Genomic DNA, 17,440 nt, shown 5'->3' with positions numbered 1-17,440 from the left:
AGCATTTCACAGGGATGCATGAGCCGTTTACTCAGCAGACCATACCCCCACTTCCACTGTGAAGGGTGATCATTCATGAGCCTCTGCAGGAATTTGGATCTCTCCTAATAGTTCATTCTTTGGAAATAATCACGATGGAAAGTGCCTTTCGTTAGGCAAAGAAGATTACCTATTTCACCAATGAAATCCACTTGCCTCACAGATGAAAAGCAATGGAGATTTAGTACTTTAATCTCGATTAACAAACAGCTGACTTCAGTTAGGACACTAATTTATTTATAAACCTAATCACCAGCTGGATTACCAGCCCCAAGAGCGGAGGTGGCTACCTGGTAAGATACACGGGCAAGAACAGCCGTCTACGGCAACTGTAGTACCTCAAGACGGCCAGCAGGGGCCACGAGCGCACACTGAGCTGGGACAGTCAGCCGGGACCACGCCATCACTGGGGCCCGGCTGCCCGTCTCGGGGCCCACAGTGAGAGAAGAGCCAGGAGAGATCTCCATGGCTGGAGGTAAATCTCCACGTTTTAAGGTGTCTCAATCTTTTTGTCTCCAAGCATTGAGAACGCTGGTTTCTGTGGATTATAGCTATCAATCTTGACCACATCAGCAATGAACACAGAATTTTCACAAGCACACACAAGATCAGATGTGGGAGCGATGCTGTGCCACGTGTCACACAGCCTCTGGGAAACTCCCCTGTGTCTCAAAGGGATTGAGGGAGGCATATAAACTCCTTGTAAACAAAAACAGCTGAACTTTGTTGGCCTGGAAAGGTCTTGGGGACCTCCAGGGGCCCCCAGAAGGATTTGCCACACACATGGACCGTTTCAGTAAGGAAAGGAAGTTCTGAGGGGTTTGTCTGCAGAGAGATGACTGCTGAAAAGTCTCCAACTCACTCGCCTCCTCCCTTGATTCCATACATATATCAGAGATGCACCACATCCAGGGTCTGCTGCATGTCTGTCACACACGGTGTGAAACATGTAAAATTGGAATGAAAAATGAGGAGCAAGAAATAAATACAAATACGAGCCTCCATCTCCTGGAGTGGACTCAGCCACTCTGAGGATGCTGCCCCAAGCACCAGTGAGAAGCAGGAGAGCCCCAGGCCACCATCCCACAGGCCCCCCAGTCGGGGACAGGAGACGGGGCAAACGCCATCGGAGCGTGAGAACCTCGGCTTGTTGGATCACACATCTGTGTGGACTCACTGGAATATTGCTTTTACTCAACAACACACGAAACAGCAAGCTGACGCTTTTAGAAGTTCTAAGAATATATCTACTAAAATGAGATTAGGTAAAACACAGCCCCACACTTTCTGCCCCAAAGGGCGAGATGAGATTAAAGTGCGGGTCCTCTCCCGCTGGAGCTGAGAGTCCACGCCGAGGCGCGGGTGGGGCTGCCGTGAGCACGTCTGGCCCGGCAATTTCCCCAGAGGAATGAACACGAAACTGGAAAAAAATGAGCACCTGGCTTGGCACTTTCTCTTCTTGGTGCTCCGCCAGAGTGGCCCTCAGACACAGCCTGCCTGCCCGGCAGGGCTGGAGGAGACTCTCCACCCTGGGGAGCATTTCAGACAGGCCTCCCGGAAGCCGGAGGGGCCACCTGCCCCCGTCTCATGGCGAATCCCATTCAGAAACTTGGTTCTCTGATCCGTCTACCTGTCCACCCCATCCCTGCCTTGAGCCTCCTGCTCTGCATACAGTAGGCACTCAATAAATGCTCACTGCACAAATTAACGGCAATTGTTTCTGATAATCTGAGGATGTTTTAAGGGCTCCACAGGGCCCTACCTCAGATTGAGTTTCACTTCTTGGGGATTCTGGGAGTCTGTAAGCTGGCTGAGCCGCTGTGCATTAACCAGCTTCCCCTCTCCTTCCGGAAGGACTGACTCTGGCAAAGGGGTTGAGGCTGGCTGGGTACACCCTGCTGGTAGACCCATGTTCACCAGGAGCTGGAGGCAGAGTGGGACTGAGGTCAGCCCGTGGCCCTGACCTTACCTTCCCTCCCGGGCGGTCTGTGTGTGCCCTGGGTCTACCTGGCTGCACACCACAAACGGCACCACGTGGGCATCCCCCTTGGGCTGGGACAGCTTGTCCTTCTCCTGCCTGTGGAAACCCTGGTCACTGTGCAAGTTTTAGGTCAGATGCCTCTTTCAGAAAGCCTCTGTGCTCCCTCCAGTGGGAGGGGTCACTCCTCCCTGGAGCATCCGGAACATTCTGCCTTCACCCCCGGCCCCACTCATTCACTTTGTGTGACCGTTAGAAATATCTGTCCCCAAGTCTGCACCACCTCCATGTGGGGGCAGCCAGGGACGTGGGACCAGCCTGTGTGTCAAGGGCTGACAGCAAGCCAGCTCCCGAGGCCTCCGTCCCGGAGCTGGGAAGCCTTGGGGAGAGGGCGGCCAGGTCAGGCCCAACATGCCCCCATGGCCCCATGTGGCCCCCCATGACCCCTGTGGGCAGCTCTCGGAGCTCACCTCACACACATGTCCGCCTCGTACTTCTTCCCGTAGAGGATGCCCAGCAAAGATGGGTTCTTGTTTCCTCGGAAATTCAGCGTGACGTCGTAGACAGCAGCGACTGTGGGGGAGAGGTGCAGAGGGTGACACAGCCACGTGGACAGGCCCTCCCCTGCACCCTGGGGCAGGCCCCGGCTAGGCCTTATACACTTCCTTTGCCAGTTCTCCTCCTTTGGCTGGGCCTTCAGCTGACCCCGCCCACTGCACTCACTGACCCTCCGTGGACATCTCCCGCCTGGCCGATTTCCGTGTCCTGTCTGGCCTTTGTCTTTATCTCGCCTCCTTTTGGATTAATTAGATATATTTTTTTCCCCTTAGAAGGTTTTCAGTTATATACTTCATCATTATTACAGTTATTTGCCATTAAGCAGCATTTTATCGCCTCAAAAATGATACCTGGCTCTTGTAACACATTAACTCACTTACTGATTCTCCCTGTTATGCTCCCGTGTCCTGTGTTTTACGTGTAGTTCACCTGTGCAGTTTGGACAGATCCCTGTTTTCATTTCTTGAGGGCCCCGAGAGCGGGGCTCCCGGCCGGGCGGGGCAGCTCCTACCTGTCCCGCGGAGGCACTGGACCGCGGTGGTGAAGCCCTTGGTGCGCGGCAGCAGGTGGTACTTGAGGGCAGGCAGCCCCTTGGAGGCGGCCACCTCCATGCTGACGCGGTGCTTCTTCTCGGTGAAGCGCGTGCCCTCGCAGTACAGGAGGAACTGGGGTGGAGCGGGGGGCAGGGTCACTCGGGGTGGCCGGTCGGGGACGGGCCCTGCCGGGCTCGAACCTCCCCCCACCTGCTGCCTCGACCATAGCTACGCGTTTGCCACTGAGTCAGTGAAAGGTCCCTCGAGTGATGGCCCAGCATGGGGCGCACCACAGTGTGGAATGCTGTTTCACTTTCGGGCCGCGACCCGCACTACAGCCACGCGAGGTGCCTCACAGGACAGCCCACGGCGTTTCACTTCTCCCCAAAGGGTGCAAAAGAGCTCTTTCCAGAGAGAAGTGAATGGGAAGGCGTGCCGGGCAGCAGCTGTCTGACCAGCGAGAGGAACTGTAAACTCTGTTACCCGCTCGCCGCCACAGGCGACAGGCGAGCTGGAAGCGCTTGCCTCGCAGAGCTACTGCCAGAGACCAGAGGAGGGTGGAGAGAAAAATGATGCTCACAGCAAGGGCAGTGACGCTTCCAGATGGCTGCCCCGTCAACCCGCCCACGGGGCTCGGAGACGCCATCAGAGGGGGTGCTCACAGCGCAGGGTCAGTCCACGTGTGCTGAGGGAGAAGCTTCCCCCGCACTGGGGCTGCTTCTGACCCCCGCCTCTAGCCCAGACCTCCCTTAGAGGAGCCCCAGCCTGGGACTGGGCGGGGCGCCGGGCAGACCCCCAGAGCGGCCGAGCCATGCTCCTTTGCGCAGGCCGGGGTGCCGGGGGTGTAGGGAGGGCCCCTCAGCAGGGCGCTGGCTCCCAGGGGAGACAGGTGGGAGCACATGGCCCAAGATGGGCTCCCCAGCCTCCAAGCCCGGGGTGGCGGGCGGGCCCTGCTGTGAACCAGCATCCCCTGTGCTCAGGGGTTCTTGTTGGCTTTATAACCAGTAACTCAATTATTATTAAACTGTAGTCATGACAACTAAAGTCAACCAAGCTCAGCGCATGGACTTCAGTCCCGGCCGCTCCGTCTGGGCACTCACCCACATGTACTCGGGGTAGTCAGACAGGCGCTTCAGCCCCTCGATGACGGTGTCCCGGTCCTCCTCCCACTTCCGCTTGCAGAACACGATCTCCAGAAAGTACCACGTCCAGCCGATGAGGGGCACGTACAGCAGCTCCCTCTTGGCCAGGACTTTGGAACTCTGCAGCGGAGGGAGAGCAGCAGCATCCCTCAGACTGCCCCCCAGGACTGGAATGGTGCTGGGTGACGTCACAGTCCCCAGGGACGCCCTGACTCTGAGTGTGGCACCGCAGGGACCAGCACGACCCCGAGAGCGCAGGGGCGCTGTCCTACAGCTGAGGTAGCCCAGGCACAGCCCTGGTGGACAGCGGGCAGTCCTGGTGGGAGGGAGGGGGCCCAGGACATGGCCGGCCTGGACTCTGAGGACCACTCTGGCCACCAGGCCTGGGCCTTCCTAAAGATGGCTTGGGGCCGCCATTGACAGGCTTTCACGGCAGGGGACACCTCAGCTGCCTCAGTGGGGTCGTTCACATTTCACAGGAGGCAGCTTAGCTAAGTGAGGGAGCCCTGGGGGGACTCACGGAGACATGAGTGAGGGTTTATGGGGGGAGATGCAGCATAAGCCCCGGGGCCCCCTTGGTCAGGTGTGTGCTCCACTCCTAGCTAAGAGGGACCAGGGGCTAGGACCGGAGGGAAGAAAAACCCAGAGTTGTGGAGACTCCAGACCCCAGGGAGCCATGCCAGCCCCTGGGACCCTCATGTCACTCACCCCCACACCCTCCCGGCACCCCCACATCGCTCACCCCCACACCCTCCCGACACCCCCTCATTACTCACCCCCACACCCTCCCGGCTCGCCCACACCCTCCCGGCACCCCCTCCTTGCTCACCCCCAGGACGCCAAACCGCTCACACATGGTCCACCCACAGAGGAAGTCGATTTCGAAGTTGTGATTGAGGATGATGACCACGTGCTCCTTCCCGAAGCAGTCCATGGTGGCCTGGTCGGTGAATAGGGTGCACTCCGTGCAGGACCACCACTCCAGAAGCATGACCAGCTCTGCAGACACACGGCGGGGCGTCAGTGAGGGGCAGGCCCCCTCCCTGCAGGCAGGCCAGGCCCAGCCGGGCTCCCTGATGCTGAGGGGAGACCCAGGGCAGGGTATTTCTATGGCATTTTCAGTCAGAGCAGGATTTTCTGTTAGAAATGAGTTTTGATGGTTTATGTTTAATAAAATAAGTTTTCCAAAATTATAGTTCCCTTCTCTAAGCAAAAGTCAAGGGAGAAGGCAAATGAAACTTTCAGAATGCTGCGAGAGGCGCAGGCAGAGGAAGGAAAGCCATCACTATAGAGGGACCCCACGTCTTTATGCCCATCGTGTGCTCCGGCTTGATGGGCTGGCACATCTTCATCCACAGGATGAAGGGGGGTGGTGCGTGCACATAGCCAGCCCCGAGACCCCTGTGGCCGGCAGCCCTGGCTGTGCTGGAGCCACTGCTGGTGGCATCACGCCGGCCATAGTCAGGCATCCAAGGGTGACCTCACAGACCAGGAAGCGTGGCTTTTGGGCTCAGGATCGCCACAGCGCAGCCCTGTTCTTTGTGTGCTGGACTCCTGGGGGGACTAGCCCTTGGGGACGGAGGCCAGGGAGTGCTGATGAGACAGGCCAGGGCTTCGGGAGTGGGCTCTGAGCCTGACTGTCTGGGCCTCAGTTTCCCATTTATAAAAACGGGATAATAGTGGCTTCCCGATAGGAGACATAAGATACGGCACGTGACACTGACATCCAAGAACCAGAGGACCGAGGCTGGTTTCCCCTTCCTGACCAATGTCCCATCAGCCTAGGCGGAAGTGGGGGATGCACAAGCTCTGCCCCCAACATGCTGCTGACTACACGGCCTCTGGGGTCCCAGCTCCCTCCTCAACACAAGGCGGGAATCGGACGGGAGGTCCGTCACGCAGGCAACACCTTAACACTCAGGAGCCATGGTCCTTTTTCCCCAAGGGCCAATCAGGGGAGGAGGCAGTGAGGGGTCAGCTCCAAGTACAAGCTCACCATGAGCACCATCGAGGGACCAGAGAGGGCCCTGAGGGGACGCAGGCCAGGTCAACAGAAAAGGCCATTTGTCACGGGGTGAACTCAGCACCTACAACAAACCTGTCAGCCCTGGCTGCTTCCAGCCAACATTCAGGTGCACTGAGTAAAGGCACAAGGAATGAAGGACAGGTAGATCTGGACAGACAGTTCTCCAAAGCTTACGTACAAATGGCCAACAAGCACACGAGAGAATGCTCCACAGTGTTAGTCATTAGGAGGATGCAAGCCAAAACCACAGTGGGGTACCACTCACAGTCACTAGGACAGCTATCATCGAACAGCCGGACAATGGCGAGTGTTGGCAAGGACAGGAGACGTTGGACCCCACACACTGTGGTTGGGAACGCAAAACGGTGCCGCTGCTTTGGAAAACTGTTCCAGACATGGAGTTACCAGCTGACCCAGCAATTCCACCCCTAGGCATGTGCCCAAGAGAAGGAAAACATGTCCACGCAAAAACCTGTACACAAATGTTCACGGCAGCATTATTCACAATAGTCCAAAGCAGAAATAACCCAAATGTCCATCCACTGACGAATGACTAGATGAACAATGTGTACATACAGTGTAACATCATTCAGCTGCGACCGGAATGTGATTCTGACACACATTACAACAGGGATGAACCTTGAAAACATCACGCTCAGTGAAAGAAGTCAGACACAGAGGACCACATACTGTAGGATTCCAGTTATATGAAGTGTCCAGAACAGGCAAATCCACAGGGATAGGAAGCAGATGAGTGATTGCCAGGGGCTGGGGGAGGCGGGAATGGGGAGTGACTACTAACAGGTACGGGTTTCTTCTTGGGTGAAATGTTCTAAAATTAGATTGTAGTGGTGGTTGCTCAACTCTATGACTATACCAAAGCCACTGGCCTGTGAGCTTTAAATGGGTGAGTTTTCTCTCGGTAAAGCTGTTTAAGGAAAGAAGAGAAGGCCCAGGGTAAGGCGATTTGTGCATCTGAAAGCCCAGCCTGGGGGCCTTTCCACCTCTGTCCAGGAGCCGCAGCCCAGACGACACCCATGCGGCTTGGTGCCTGCTCTGTCCTGCTCCCCATTCCGAGCCGACTCATTGAATTGACGGCCCTCCAGCAGGGCTTGGCCAAACTCCTACGTGTGAACTGGAAAGAGACTGAGGCTTCTAAAGCGATTTCCTAGGGAGTGGAGAAGCTTTCTCTCATTATTGAAGAACCTTTAACTGGAGACCTGTCTTCCCTCTCAGCAGACAGACCCTCGAGTGCACAGCACAGTCCTGTTAACTGTCGGCACAGTGTCGTGAGCAGAGCTCTAGAATCTGTTCACACTGTGTAAGTGAACCTTCACACCCTCCAGCAGCAGCTCCCCGCTTCCCCGCCCCAGCCCCGGCAGCCACATCCCCTCTCTGCTCCGAGTTTGCCTGTGTTGGAGTCCCCGTGTGAGTGGAATCACGCAGGATTCTCTCATCATTGGTTTGAGAGGAATCACGTAGCTCAACCTACTGACTTTACAGACACAAGGATGGGGGAGTAGCGCCCTGGAGGAGAGCCCGAGCCCTCGTCAGTGGCGCAGCGCCCACCCGGGGGAGCGCAGCACAGCCCCCACCCGGCAGGCTGCAGTGGGGGTGGGGAGAGCTCACGCGTGAGCGCTTGGGAACGTGCCCGCCACACGGTGAGTGCTCAGGACATGCAGGCTCTCGGGGCCGCCCTGTGTTACACGGAGGTGGACACACGTGGAAACCCCAGAAGGAAGGAGGAATGGTGCAACTCTAAGAGCACCACCCCCGAGACACTGAATCTTCTAAGAAAAATACTTTCCAAAGCCATTTCTTCCTTTGGGCTTGACATGTGCCTCACTCCCGTTGGCACTTACATCCCTGTCTACACGCCCCTTGTTTCCACGACGGCCTCCCAGAAATAACCTGCAGATCATACGCAGGAAACCGTGACCCAGGCTCAGAGCAGCTGCCTCCTGGCGCATAAATGTGTACCGTCTGCGAGGCTGCGGTGGGTCTTCGTGCTGACCGCTAACAGCTGGAAAGGACACTGGCGATACCAGCCTGCCAGCTTCTGCAGGTGGGCAGGGGGTGACCGCCTGAGGCCTGCATTCCACCCCAAGGCGCTGGAAATCCAGGCACACGGTGTCAGAACATAGGGACGCATGCCCATTCCCACCGCATTTAAGGCATCTTCAGGTCGTCACGACTGCCAGGTGGAAGCACAGGTGAGCAACTGGGATGCAGAGAAGACAGACAGACAAGGTAAACGCCCTACAGACATTCCAAGGAGAACAAGCCTGCTCCGTCCTGCACAAAGTCTCTATCGGAGGCTCGCCTGCGGGAAGGTGCAATTTCAAGGCCGCTCTTTTCCATCGGCTATCAGGACACGAAGGGGCCTTCTCAGCTGATTCAGGAGGCCTGGGTCTCTGCAGATCATCACACAGCTGCCAGGGCTGCCGTCTCCACATCCGCTCACGGTCAGGCTGGGAGTGTTTGGAATTAGGAGTTTTGCTGGTTGGCTCCTGGGCTCAGCACTAATTTCTTTTAGCAGTTTCCTTCATTCAAATATATGCTCGCCCTTACACACAATGAGCAAGCATTCTCTGCATGTTTCATCCACTGATTTAAAGAAAATTCAAAATTCACCTAATAATCGTAATCGTTTATTGCACATTGTTGTACACACTCTGCATTCATTTCATCTCGATAGTACAGCTGTGAGATAGGTGATTTCATTTCTGTTTTACAGACAGGGAGTTAAAACCTCGGCCGAGGTCAGCAGGGCGCCACGGCCTGAGCCACAGCATGACGACTCCGTGGGCTGGACGAGAGTCGCACTAGAAATGGGCTCCGGCTGGGCGGCGAGGAGGCCCAGGTGTCATAGGATGAGAACTGGAATGTGCGTAGAGTTGAAAATAAAACAGTGGCTCATTATTAGTGGTTATTAAAACACTAATGCGGTCCTAGCTCTCACCATACACCCATGAACTCCGGGAAAGGCTCCACTCAGCTCTTTTTGAGAAGGACTCCGACTCATGGATTTAAGAAATAAACCCAGGTGGAGAACACCCCCAAATTCAACAGATCCCTTGGGGGAATCCCATGGGCACGCGGGTTCAGCGCACAGGGGTCGGCTGGTGCTTCCATAGTGTCTGTGTTCCTTCCAAATATGGGGGGATTTTATATTAATCTTAACTTCTAACCAATGTTCTTATGCTTTTTTCTACTTTCTCGCCTTTTTTTAAAACCTCAGGCAACGCTCGACGGGCAGTGCGTGCTCCCACCTGGGTCCCTACAACTGTCTTCATCTCCTTCTCCTTTGAAAGGTGACCCTGCTGGATGTGGGATTCTGGGCTGACGGTCACCTCGCTCAGGGTGGAGGCATTCCTCGTCTCTGGGCTGACTGCTGTGCCCAGTGTGCTGTCCATCTGTCAATCCTCGCAGGTGCCAGCTCTCCCCTCTCATGTTTTAAGATCTCCCCTTTGTCCTGATGGCTTGTGATTTCACCGTGAGGGGTCTTAGCGTGGATTTCTGTTTATTCACCCTGCCTGGGACACATTAGCGTCCTCGAGCTACACAGTCCTGCTTTTCATCAGTTCTCCTCTCTTCCAGCTGCTTCTCCCCCGCCCCCCCCACCACCACCCCGGCTCCTCCCGGGACAGGAGGCCCAGGCCTGTTCCGAGTATACACAGACCTTCTCCTCTCCTGACTCCTTCCAGCTCCTGTTTATATCTTCCTCTGTCACTGGCTGTGCTCTGGATGACTTCTTCACACTTAACGTCCAGTTTACCCAGTCTCCCATTAGCTGTGTCTAATCTGATGTAAAATTCGTTCACTAAGGCTCTACTTTAAACAATACAATGATAACTTCCATTTCTGTAAGTTCTATTTGGTTCTTTTTCACCCTGGGCGCCTGGGGCAGTTTTGTCTGAGTCTGCTGTACGTCTGCTGTTCTGTGACCAGGAGCTCCTGCTTCATCATCTTAATCTGTGCGGTGGGCCCTGCCTTTCCCTGGCGGGTGCTGAGCCCACAGGGCACCGCCAGCCCACCCCCCTCCAGCCGCCCCTCGGGAGGCCTGGTTCAGAGTCAGTCCTGCTCCCAGCTGGCCCAGGCACTGTTGATGTTCGATTTCAGCACCTCCTCCTTTGAGTTAAGGGGCTGGGAGGCGGGGCTGAGAGATTTCCTTCACTTACTGGGAACCCAGCAATGCATTAAAAGCCGGTCTCGCCCAGGATTTAGCTGTTTTGTAGTGGTTTTAGTTTCAGAACACTGCTGGAAGCAGAGCCCAGAATTTAGGTTTTGTTAGTTAGTAGGTGCCCTTTTGGTGTGCATTCCCCTTGCCCAGTTATGCTCAGGAATACTCAGTGGTATGTGTTACATGATAGGACTTCTAACTCTCCCTTCCCACAAAAAAGCAGACTTTTATGTAGGAAAAAACTCCTGGGAACTGAAGCTATTACACGTTGAAGGCAGGCGGAAAGGAAGGCCTGGGGCGCTGGTCTCTCCATGGCCGCGGAGAATCCTGTGCAGACGGCTCAGCCAACACCAGCGGCCTCCTCTCACCTGCTCCTGAACTGGGAGGGCTAACGGGGACTCACCATTTCCCATGGGACAGAAAATGTGTATTACCTTCCCTTTATTATAAAGAAATACGTGCTCATGCTTAGAAACATAAGCAGCACAGCAGGAAGAAATAAAGGGCCAAGGTCCCCGCCTTCCTCCACGCCCCAGACATCAGTTTCCTCGTTCATCCTTTCAGGATTTTTCTAGCCACATACGAGTGCACATGCACCATACGCATGTTGTCTTTAAAAATAAACAAACGGGAGCATACTATGTAGCACACCTTCCTTTTCCACTTAAAAGTGTGTTTTGAAGCTGGCGCTGTCAGTGAAGAGAGAGTGCCCTTGTTTCTTTGTGGCTGCACTGGATTCCACTGTGCAGACAGACCAGTTAGTCCCCCCCAATGGCACTGAGGCTGCCGCCAGTCCTGTGCTCACATAAAAATGATAAAATGAGAATACCTGCACAGGTATGTACTTTTGCAGATATCTCTCTAGGTTACATTCTTATTTTGTGGATAATTGGGTCAAAAATTACGACCATGTAGATTGCCGACAGCCCCTGGTAAACTGCCCTTCGTGGGCGTGCCGGGTGCACCCCGACCCACGGTGTGAGCCTCCGCCGCGGCCATCGGCGGCTCTTGTCCTTGAGTCTCTCTCCAGCCGACACTGAAGACTGACTGTACACACACATACACGAGTACACGCAGAAAACAGATACGTCTCCACACACACGTTAAACTAAGGGGGTGAGAGTCCTTGTCTTTCAGAGAGAGATACTGAAATATTCACAAGCAAAATGACAGGCCACCTGAGGTTGGCTGCACGATCCTAGGGTGTCGGGGTGGCTGGCGTCGAGGTGCAACAAGACTGGCCACGTCCTGGCAGCTGCCGGAGCTGGTTGATGGCAAACTGAGTTTATCATTCTCTCTATTTCTGTTTGTTTTCCAATATCCAAAGTACTACGTTAAACCATATGAAATTGCCAGCTCTGTGTTCTCAATGGTCAAATGGTGGAATGTCATCAAGTTCAACCTGATGAAGAGTTTTGGGTTGAGCGCCTTCCTGCACATCTGCTGGCTGGGGATAAAAAACCTTTGTGTTCCCCCTCAGGCCCTCGATTCCCAGTCTGGGGAAGGAAGCCAGGCCCAACGCCTTACGTCACATCATCGCGAGTGTTCCCCCCCCAGGAGCCCCTGCGTGGGACCGCCTTAGGGATCATCTAGCAGCAAGCTCTGCTTTCCCGACCTGCTGCCGGGCCCCCAGCTCCCAGTGTTCGGGGTGGGCAATACTCACGGCTCCAGAGCGAGTAGGCGAGGCGGCAGTTCAGCCGGCGGTACAGCTGCTTGTTCAGGGGCCAGAGGACTAGTGTGCATAGCTGGACGAAGTTGATGACCAGCCCGCTCACCACGAAGACAAACCCGATGAGGAGGTGCACGATGAACTGCGTCTTCAGGTAGGCGAGCAGGCCCATGGTCGCTACTCAGTAGCGAGTGCAAGGTCCTTCACTGAGAACGGCCGTCCTGGAAGGGAGGGGCAGCGGTTAGGAGCTGTGCCAGAGACCCAGGGCCCAGGAGGAGGAAGAACCACGGTCCTCACACAGAGCCCAGATCCACCGCGTCCGAGCGCACGGCTTACCCTCAAGGCACTGGGGATCTCTCCCTTCTGAAAGTAACACAGAGGGCAGACAGGCGAAGTCATTGGTCACGCATCACGCACTCACGCCACGCACACACCACACACACTCACACAGACACACCCATGCACACCAGAAAGGAAGAAAGGAAAGACTAGAAGAAATGCATCCACGTATTGACGGTGATTATCTCTAGGTAAAAGATGACTGGTAATTTTTATTTTGTGTTTTCAGTATTTTATTTAAAAGATCAAAACTGCATGCGAGATTTCTATAAAAACAGATCCACAAGACTTCAACAAAGCCTTTTAATTCCCAAGCTGTTGTGCACTTTTTTTAAGCTAAAAGGCTTTTGTTTTGGTTCTGACACAAAAGTGGTGACTCCCCCAAGAATGTATCCTGGTTTTCTCCCCTTTTCAACACGCATGTCTTGGTTTCAAAGGTGAAGCCAGAAGCTCACATTTCCTGGCCGTGCTCGTTCTGCGAGCTGCTCTATGCTCCGATGTGGACGGAGACACACGGGGAGCAGTGACTCCAATTCAGGGCTGGCCCGGGTGCCACGCACTCTCCGCGGTGGCGGGGGGTGAAGCTGGCTCTGGAGGGTGACAAAGGCTCCCTCATCCTCCAGGGGAGCCCTGCTTCACCCCCTGTGCCAAGCACACCCGGGGCACAGGGACGGCTGCCCACAGCGCCCGTCATCGCCCAGCCTGGACCGAGGCCGGCCTCACCATCCCCACCACGGCACTGAGCCAACAGGGTGCCTGCGTGTGCCCTGCCTCACCCGCGTGAGTCTGCGGGCATGCGCCTCCCTCCACACTGGGACCCACGGCCGCCGGGTCAGCCTTGCGGCCCCTCTGGACGCTCTCAAACCTGCAGGGCATGGACTGTGACTTCTCCCCAAAACTTGGGCCCTTCGCGGTCCAGCCCAGTCTGCAGCTCCTCTTCCTCCCCGCGGCTGCTTGCTGCGGTTTGAAAACGCGTCTGCAGACGCTTCCGCTGCTGCCTTCAGAGGGCAGAGCCGGACGCTGCCCTTTCTGAGTGTGGGCTGGACGCGGATCCACTCCAACAAACCGGCCATGCAGGATAGGAGGCCACGTGACTTCCGAGGCCCAGCTGTGCGAGGGGCGGCTCGCCCGGCTCTGGGTCCCTGGGTGGCTGGCTCTGGGGGAGGCCGGCTGCCGCGTCAGGAAGACACTAGAGCAGCGGGCCCTGAATGTGGAAGGAGCTGAGTCATCGCACCAGGCGAGGGAGCCCCCGTGGAAGCTGACCCCCAGGGCCAAGCCGAGCCTTCAGACCCTGCAGCCCTATGAGTGACCCTGACCCGCCCAGCCAGTCATGTCTGAAGTACTGACCCCGAGAAACTGTGAGGGGGATGGGTGTGTAGTGTGGCCTTGTCACTCTGTGCTGGGCCATTTGTTACACAGCAGCAGAAAACTAGCTCACTGCTCCAGCGGGTAAAGGTAACTAACACAACGGGGCCGTAAGGGTGCTTCTTCGATGCGGAACTGGGGTCCAGCACAAACACTTTCCATGTACTGTCTCTTGAGCTCACACAAACCCCGGTGAGTGGACATTATCATTGCCCCATTTGAGGTGAGCAAACGGAAGCACAGAAAGGTTAAGAGACTTGCTCAGGGTCACACAGTGAGCACCAGCAGAGCAGGATTCTGATCCAGGCAGTGAGATCCGAGCCCTCGCTCCCTCCTGGGGCCCTCTATGGGTGGGGTGCCCTCTGTAAGGCAGAGTCTCAGGCCAGCCCTTAGGTGGCACTTTTTCTGGCACTAGAAATAATGGCTTCAACCAGACTTGGCATTGCCACCCATCACCTGGCACCCAGCCTGGCACCCAGCTGGCTCTCTGCACCCCACAGCCCCTGGACTAGTGTGCAGCCCCTGGAGACCGGCTCTACCCCCACTGCCAACATCCTGGGTCGGGGCACATGCTTTGCCACATGGGCCAGAATAACCAGAATCCCCAGAAGCCAGCCCGTAGACGGGCACATCAGCTGTGATGCTGTCAAAAGCACATCCCCAGCTTCCACGCCAGGCCTGCTGACTCCATCACTCGGGCATAAAGTACAAGAACCCGATTTTAAAAGCGACTTCCTGGAGGTCTAACTCACACAGCTCAGATGCACTCAGCGAGCACCCGGGCAAGTCTGTGTGGACACGGGCACCGTCCTCGGGGTTGTGCAGTGGCCTGTCCCTGGTCTGTCCCATGACCTGGTCTAGTCCATCCACAGAACCCCAGAGAGCCACCCCTGCTCTTGGGACAAGTTTCTCGCAGCCCGACTGCCACCCACTGCAGGATAGGCCAGCCGCTCACCTTCCAGGCCCCGAGATCACCAGGACGCGGCTCTTCTCCCGGGTCAGAGAAGTGGTTGGTGTCGTCTGAGGCCCTGGGGGTGCCAGGGGCTCACCCAGGTTTTCTTTCCCATTTAATCAAGGTGATGCGAAAAGGGGAAGAGTTGGGTGCCTGGCCTCTTCTCAAGGGAACCCCTGATGACACCCAGTCTTCACGTGTCAGACGCACAAACCATCCCATCCCCTTCGCTGGTGCCTTTCGTTCATGCTCAGATGCTGCCGCTGGGACGCGAGGACCCTGAGCCTGTTCTCAGTCCCTTCAGTAGACAGCAGGCGGACTGTCAGACCTTCTGCACAGCCTGGTTCTGAGGGTGAGGCGGCTGCCTCCTGGGTTCTGCGACCCCATACAAGCCACCAGGACCCCACCTTCTGAGGGCAGGGGACGAGCTGCACTCACCCGCCCCAAAGGGGAGACATGGGTGGTATTGTTCCCTCAGCACAAAAGGGACAGAACGGACTGCTGACCAGCTGGAGAGGCGGCATGGGCCAGTGGCTCAGCAAGGCTCTGCGGAACATGGCTCCATGGCCAGCACGCCTTAAAGAGAAGTGACACGATGCTCGGCTCTAAATTCATCCTCAGGAGACAGACACAACTCCGGGCCCTCTGGGGTGGCTGGCCAGAGTTCTGTGGGGCAGGAGGGGCTGGGAACGCCAACCAACCCTCCTCCCAGCTCCAGCCCCCGAGAAGGGGGTGCTTGGCAGTTCTGACACTTCCCTCCAGGCGCTCTTGCTGGTGGTTCTGAGCCTGTGGTTCCCGTGGCCAAGCTGCTGGAGGCTCAGGGCTGGCGTGGAGGGAAGAGCCGGGAGCCTGGAAACCGTGGACCAGCCCCCACCATCTCGCGAGGGCCTGGCCCCGCCGGCTGGGCACTGCCCTGGCCACTCTCAGACCCAATGCTGGCACTTCTTAAGGGTAAATTGTGTCCCCCCAAAAAGATATGTTGGGGTCCCAACCCCCAGTACCTCAGAATGTGGCTGTACTTGGAAATACGGTCTTTACAAAGGTAATCAAGTTAAATGAGGTCATTAGGGTGGGCCCTAATCCAACATGACCCATATCCTTAAGAAGAGGCGATCAGGACACAGACACACACAGAGGGACGATTGTGGGAGGACACGGTGAGAAGACGGCGTCTACGAGCAGATCCTCCCTCACAGCCCTCGGGGGAACCAGCCCTGCCGACACCTGGATGTCGGACTTCCAGCCTGGAGGCTGTGAGACCACAAATGTCTGTTGGGTGAGTCCCGAGCCTGTGGTGCTTTGTCACGGTAGCCCTAGCGAATGAACGCACCTCTCCTGCAAATATTCAGGCCTCTTCGCTCCCAGGTCACGGAATTCTGGACGTGCACAGGACCCCCCCCATGGCCTGCTGTAAACATGGCCCTGCTGCCCAGGTGGCCCACCACCCGCTAGTGAACCCCGGCCCAGCCTCGCTGCGCTCAGGGAAGACACCCAGTCCCCTGCTCCTGCCTCAGGGTCTGTCACCAGACGCCCCTAGGGTCCTCAAGAACTAGCTAGTCAGCTGGTCTGAGCTTCAGATCTTCTCCAAGGCACCCCCCATCTTTCCTGAAATCCCCATCTTCTCAACAAAGCCTTTCCACAGAAAGAGAAAGTGAAGCCGAGAGTCCACCATGCTCCACGCTATCCAGAGGGGCGCCCAGCCACCTCCTTTCTTCGCTCTCTGCAGCGTTGACGGCTTTCTCTGGGTGTGGAGGACTGCTATTTCATCTACGCACGGGCTCCACGGCAGTCCGCCCATCTGTGTGCCTTTCCGGCCTTTGCCAATGGTCTAAATCACACAAGTCGGGGAGCCGCACCCCATCCCAAACTGCACCATCGTCCTAAAGCAACAGTAAGTGCCACCCACAGCGCTGGAGCAGGAGCGGCCCAGCACACGGGCCCCACTTCAGGTGACCCGCTGCCCGGGTTCCTGAAACCCAGGGAGCAGGCGCAGCCGTGGAGAACCACCCTGGGACCATCGCCCCTGTGAGCATGCTCAGAGCCGGGCAGCCTCACCTCGCCCCGTCTGTGTGGACTTTCCAAGAGCAGCTCTAACCTTGAGCAGACGGTGATGGGAAGGAAGGAAGCATTAAATATGCCAAAAGTGCATCACTTCTGATGTTCAGGCTGGGAGGTCTGAATCATAGGATAAAAGGAACTGTTCAGGGCAGGCCCTGTGGTCGAGTGGTTAACTTCACACGCTCTGCTTCGGTGGCCCAGGGTCTCGCCGGTTCAGATCCTGGGTGCGGACATGGCACTGCTCATCAGGCCATGCTGAGGTGGCATCCCACATGCCACAACTAGAAGGACCTACAACTGAAAACATACGAGTATGTACTGGGGGGCTTTGGGGAGAAAAAGTAAAGAAAAAATCTTAAGGAACTTTTCAGGTATATGTGAATTTCAGTGACCCAAATTCAAAGTCCATAATGAAGGAGAACCAAGAAATGGTTGTTACCTTTCCTCTTTCCTTCTTTCTCTCCCTCTGTCCCATCTACCCACCCATCTACCCTTCCTTCCTTCCTTCCATCCATTTACCAATCTACCCATCTGTCCACCCATCCATCCACCCACCTACCCATCCATCCATCTACCTACCTATCCATTCACCTACCCA

General features: G+C 56.2%; 1 protein-coding gene across 4 annotated transcripts in view; it reads right to left on the bottom strand.

Annotated features, from left to right (window-relative positions):
• LOC124231293 (1-acyl-sn-glycerol-3-phosphate acyltransferase gamma) overlaps window positions 1-17,440 on the bottom strand; it is a 56,282-nt gene that overhangs the window by 8,638 nt on the left and 30,204 nt on the right. For all 4 annotated transcript variants that reach the window (XM_046647990.1, XM_046647987.1, XM_046647988.1 and 1 more), the window contains exons 2-6: window positions 12,123-12,349; window positions 5,080-5,249; window positions 4,209-4,370; window positions 3,087-3,240; window positions 2,488-2,590 (exon numbers count right to left, since the gene is read on the bottom strand). In XM_046647990.1, coding sequence (XP_046503946.1) covers window positions 2,488-2,590; window positions 3,087-3,240; window positions 4,209-4,370; window positions 5,080-5,249; window positions 12,123-12,300 — 767 coding nt within the window. In that variant the 5' untranslated portion in view covers window positions 12,301-12,349. The remainder of the gene's footprint in view (window positions 1-2,487; window positions 2,591-3,086; window positions 3,241-4,208; window positions 4,371-5,079; window positions 5,250-12,122; window positions 12,350-17,440) is intronic.

The sequence above is a fragment of the Equus quagga genome, chromosome 21 (genome assembly GCF_021613505.1).
Source record: "Equus quagga isolate Etosha38 chromosome 21, UCLA_HA_Equagga_1.0, whole genome shotgun sequence".
In the NCBI taxonomy this organism is placed as follows: Eukaryota; Metazoa; Chordata; class Mammalia; order Perissodactyla; family Equidae; genus Equus; species Equus quagga.
This window is presented reverse-complemented; position numbering and strand designations above follow the sequence as displayed.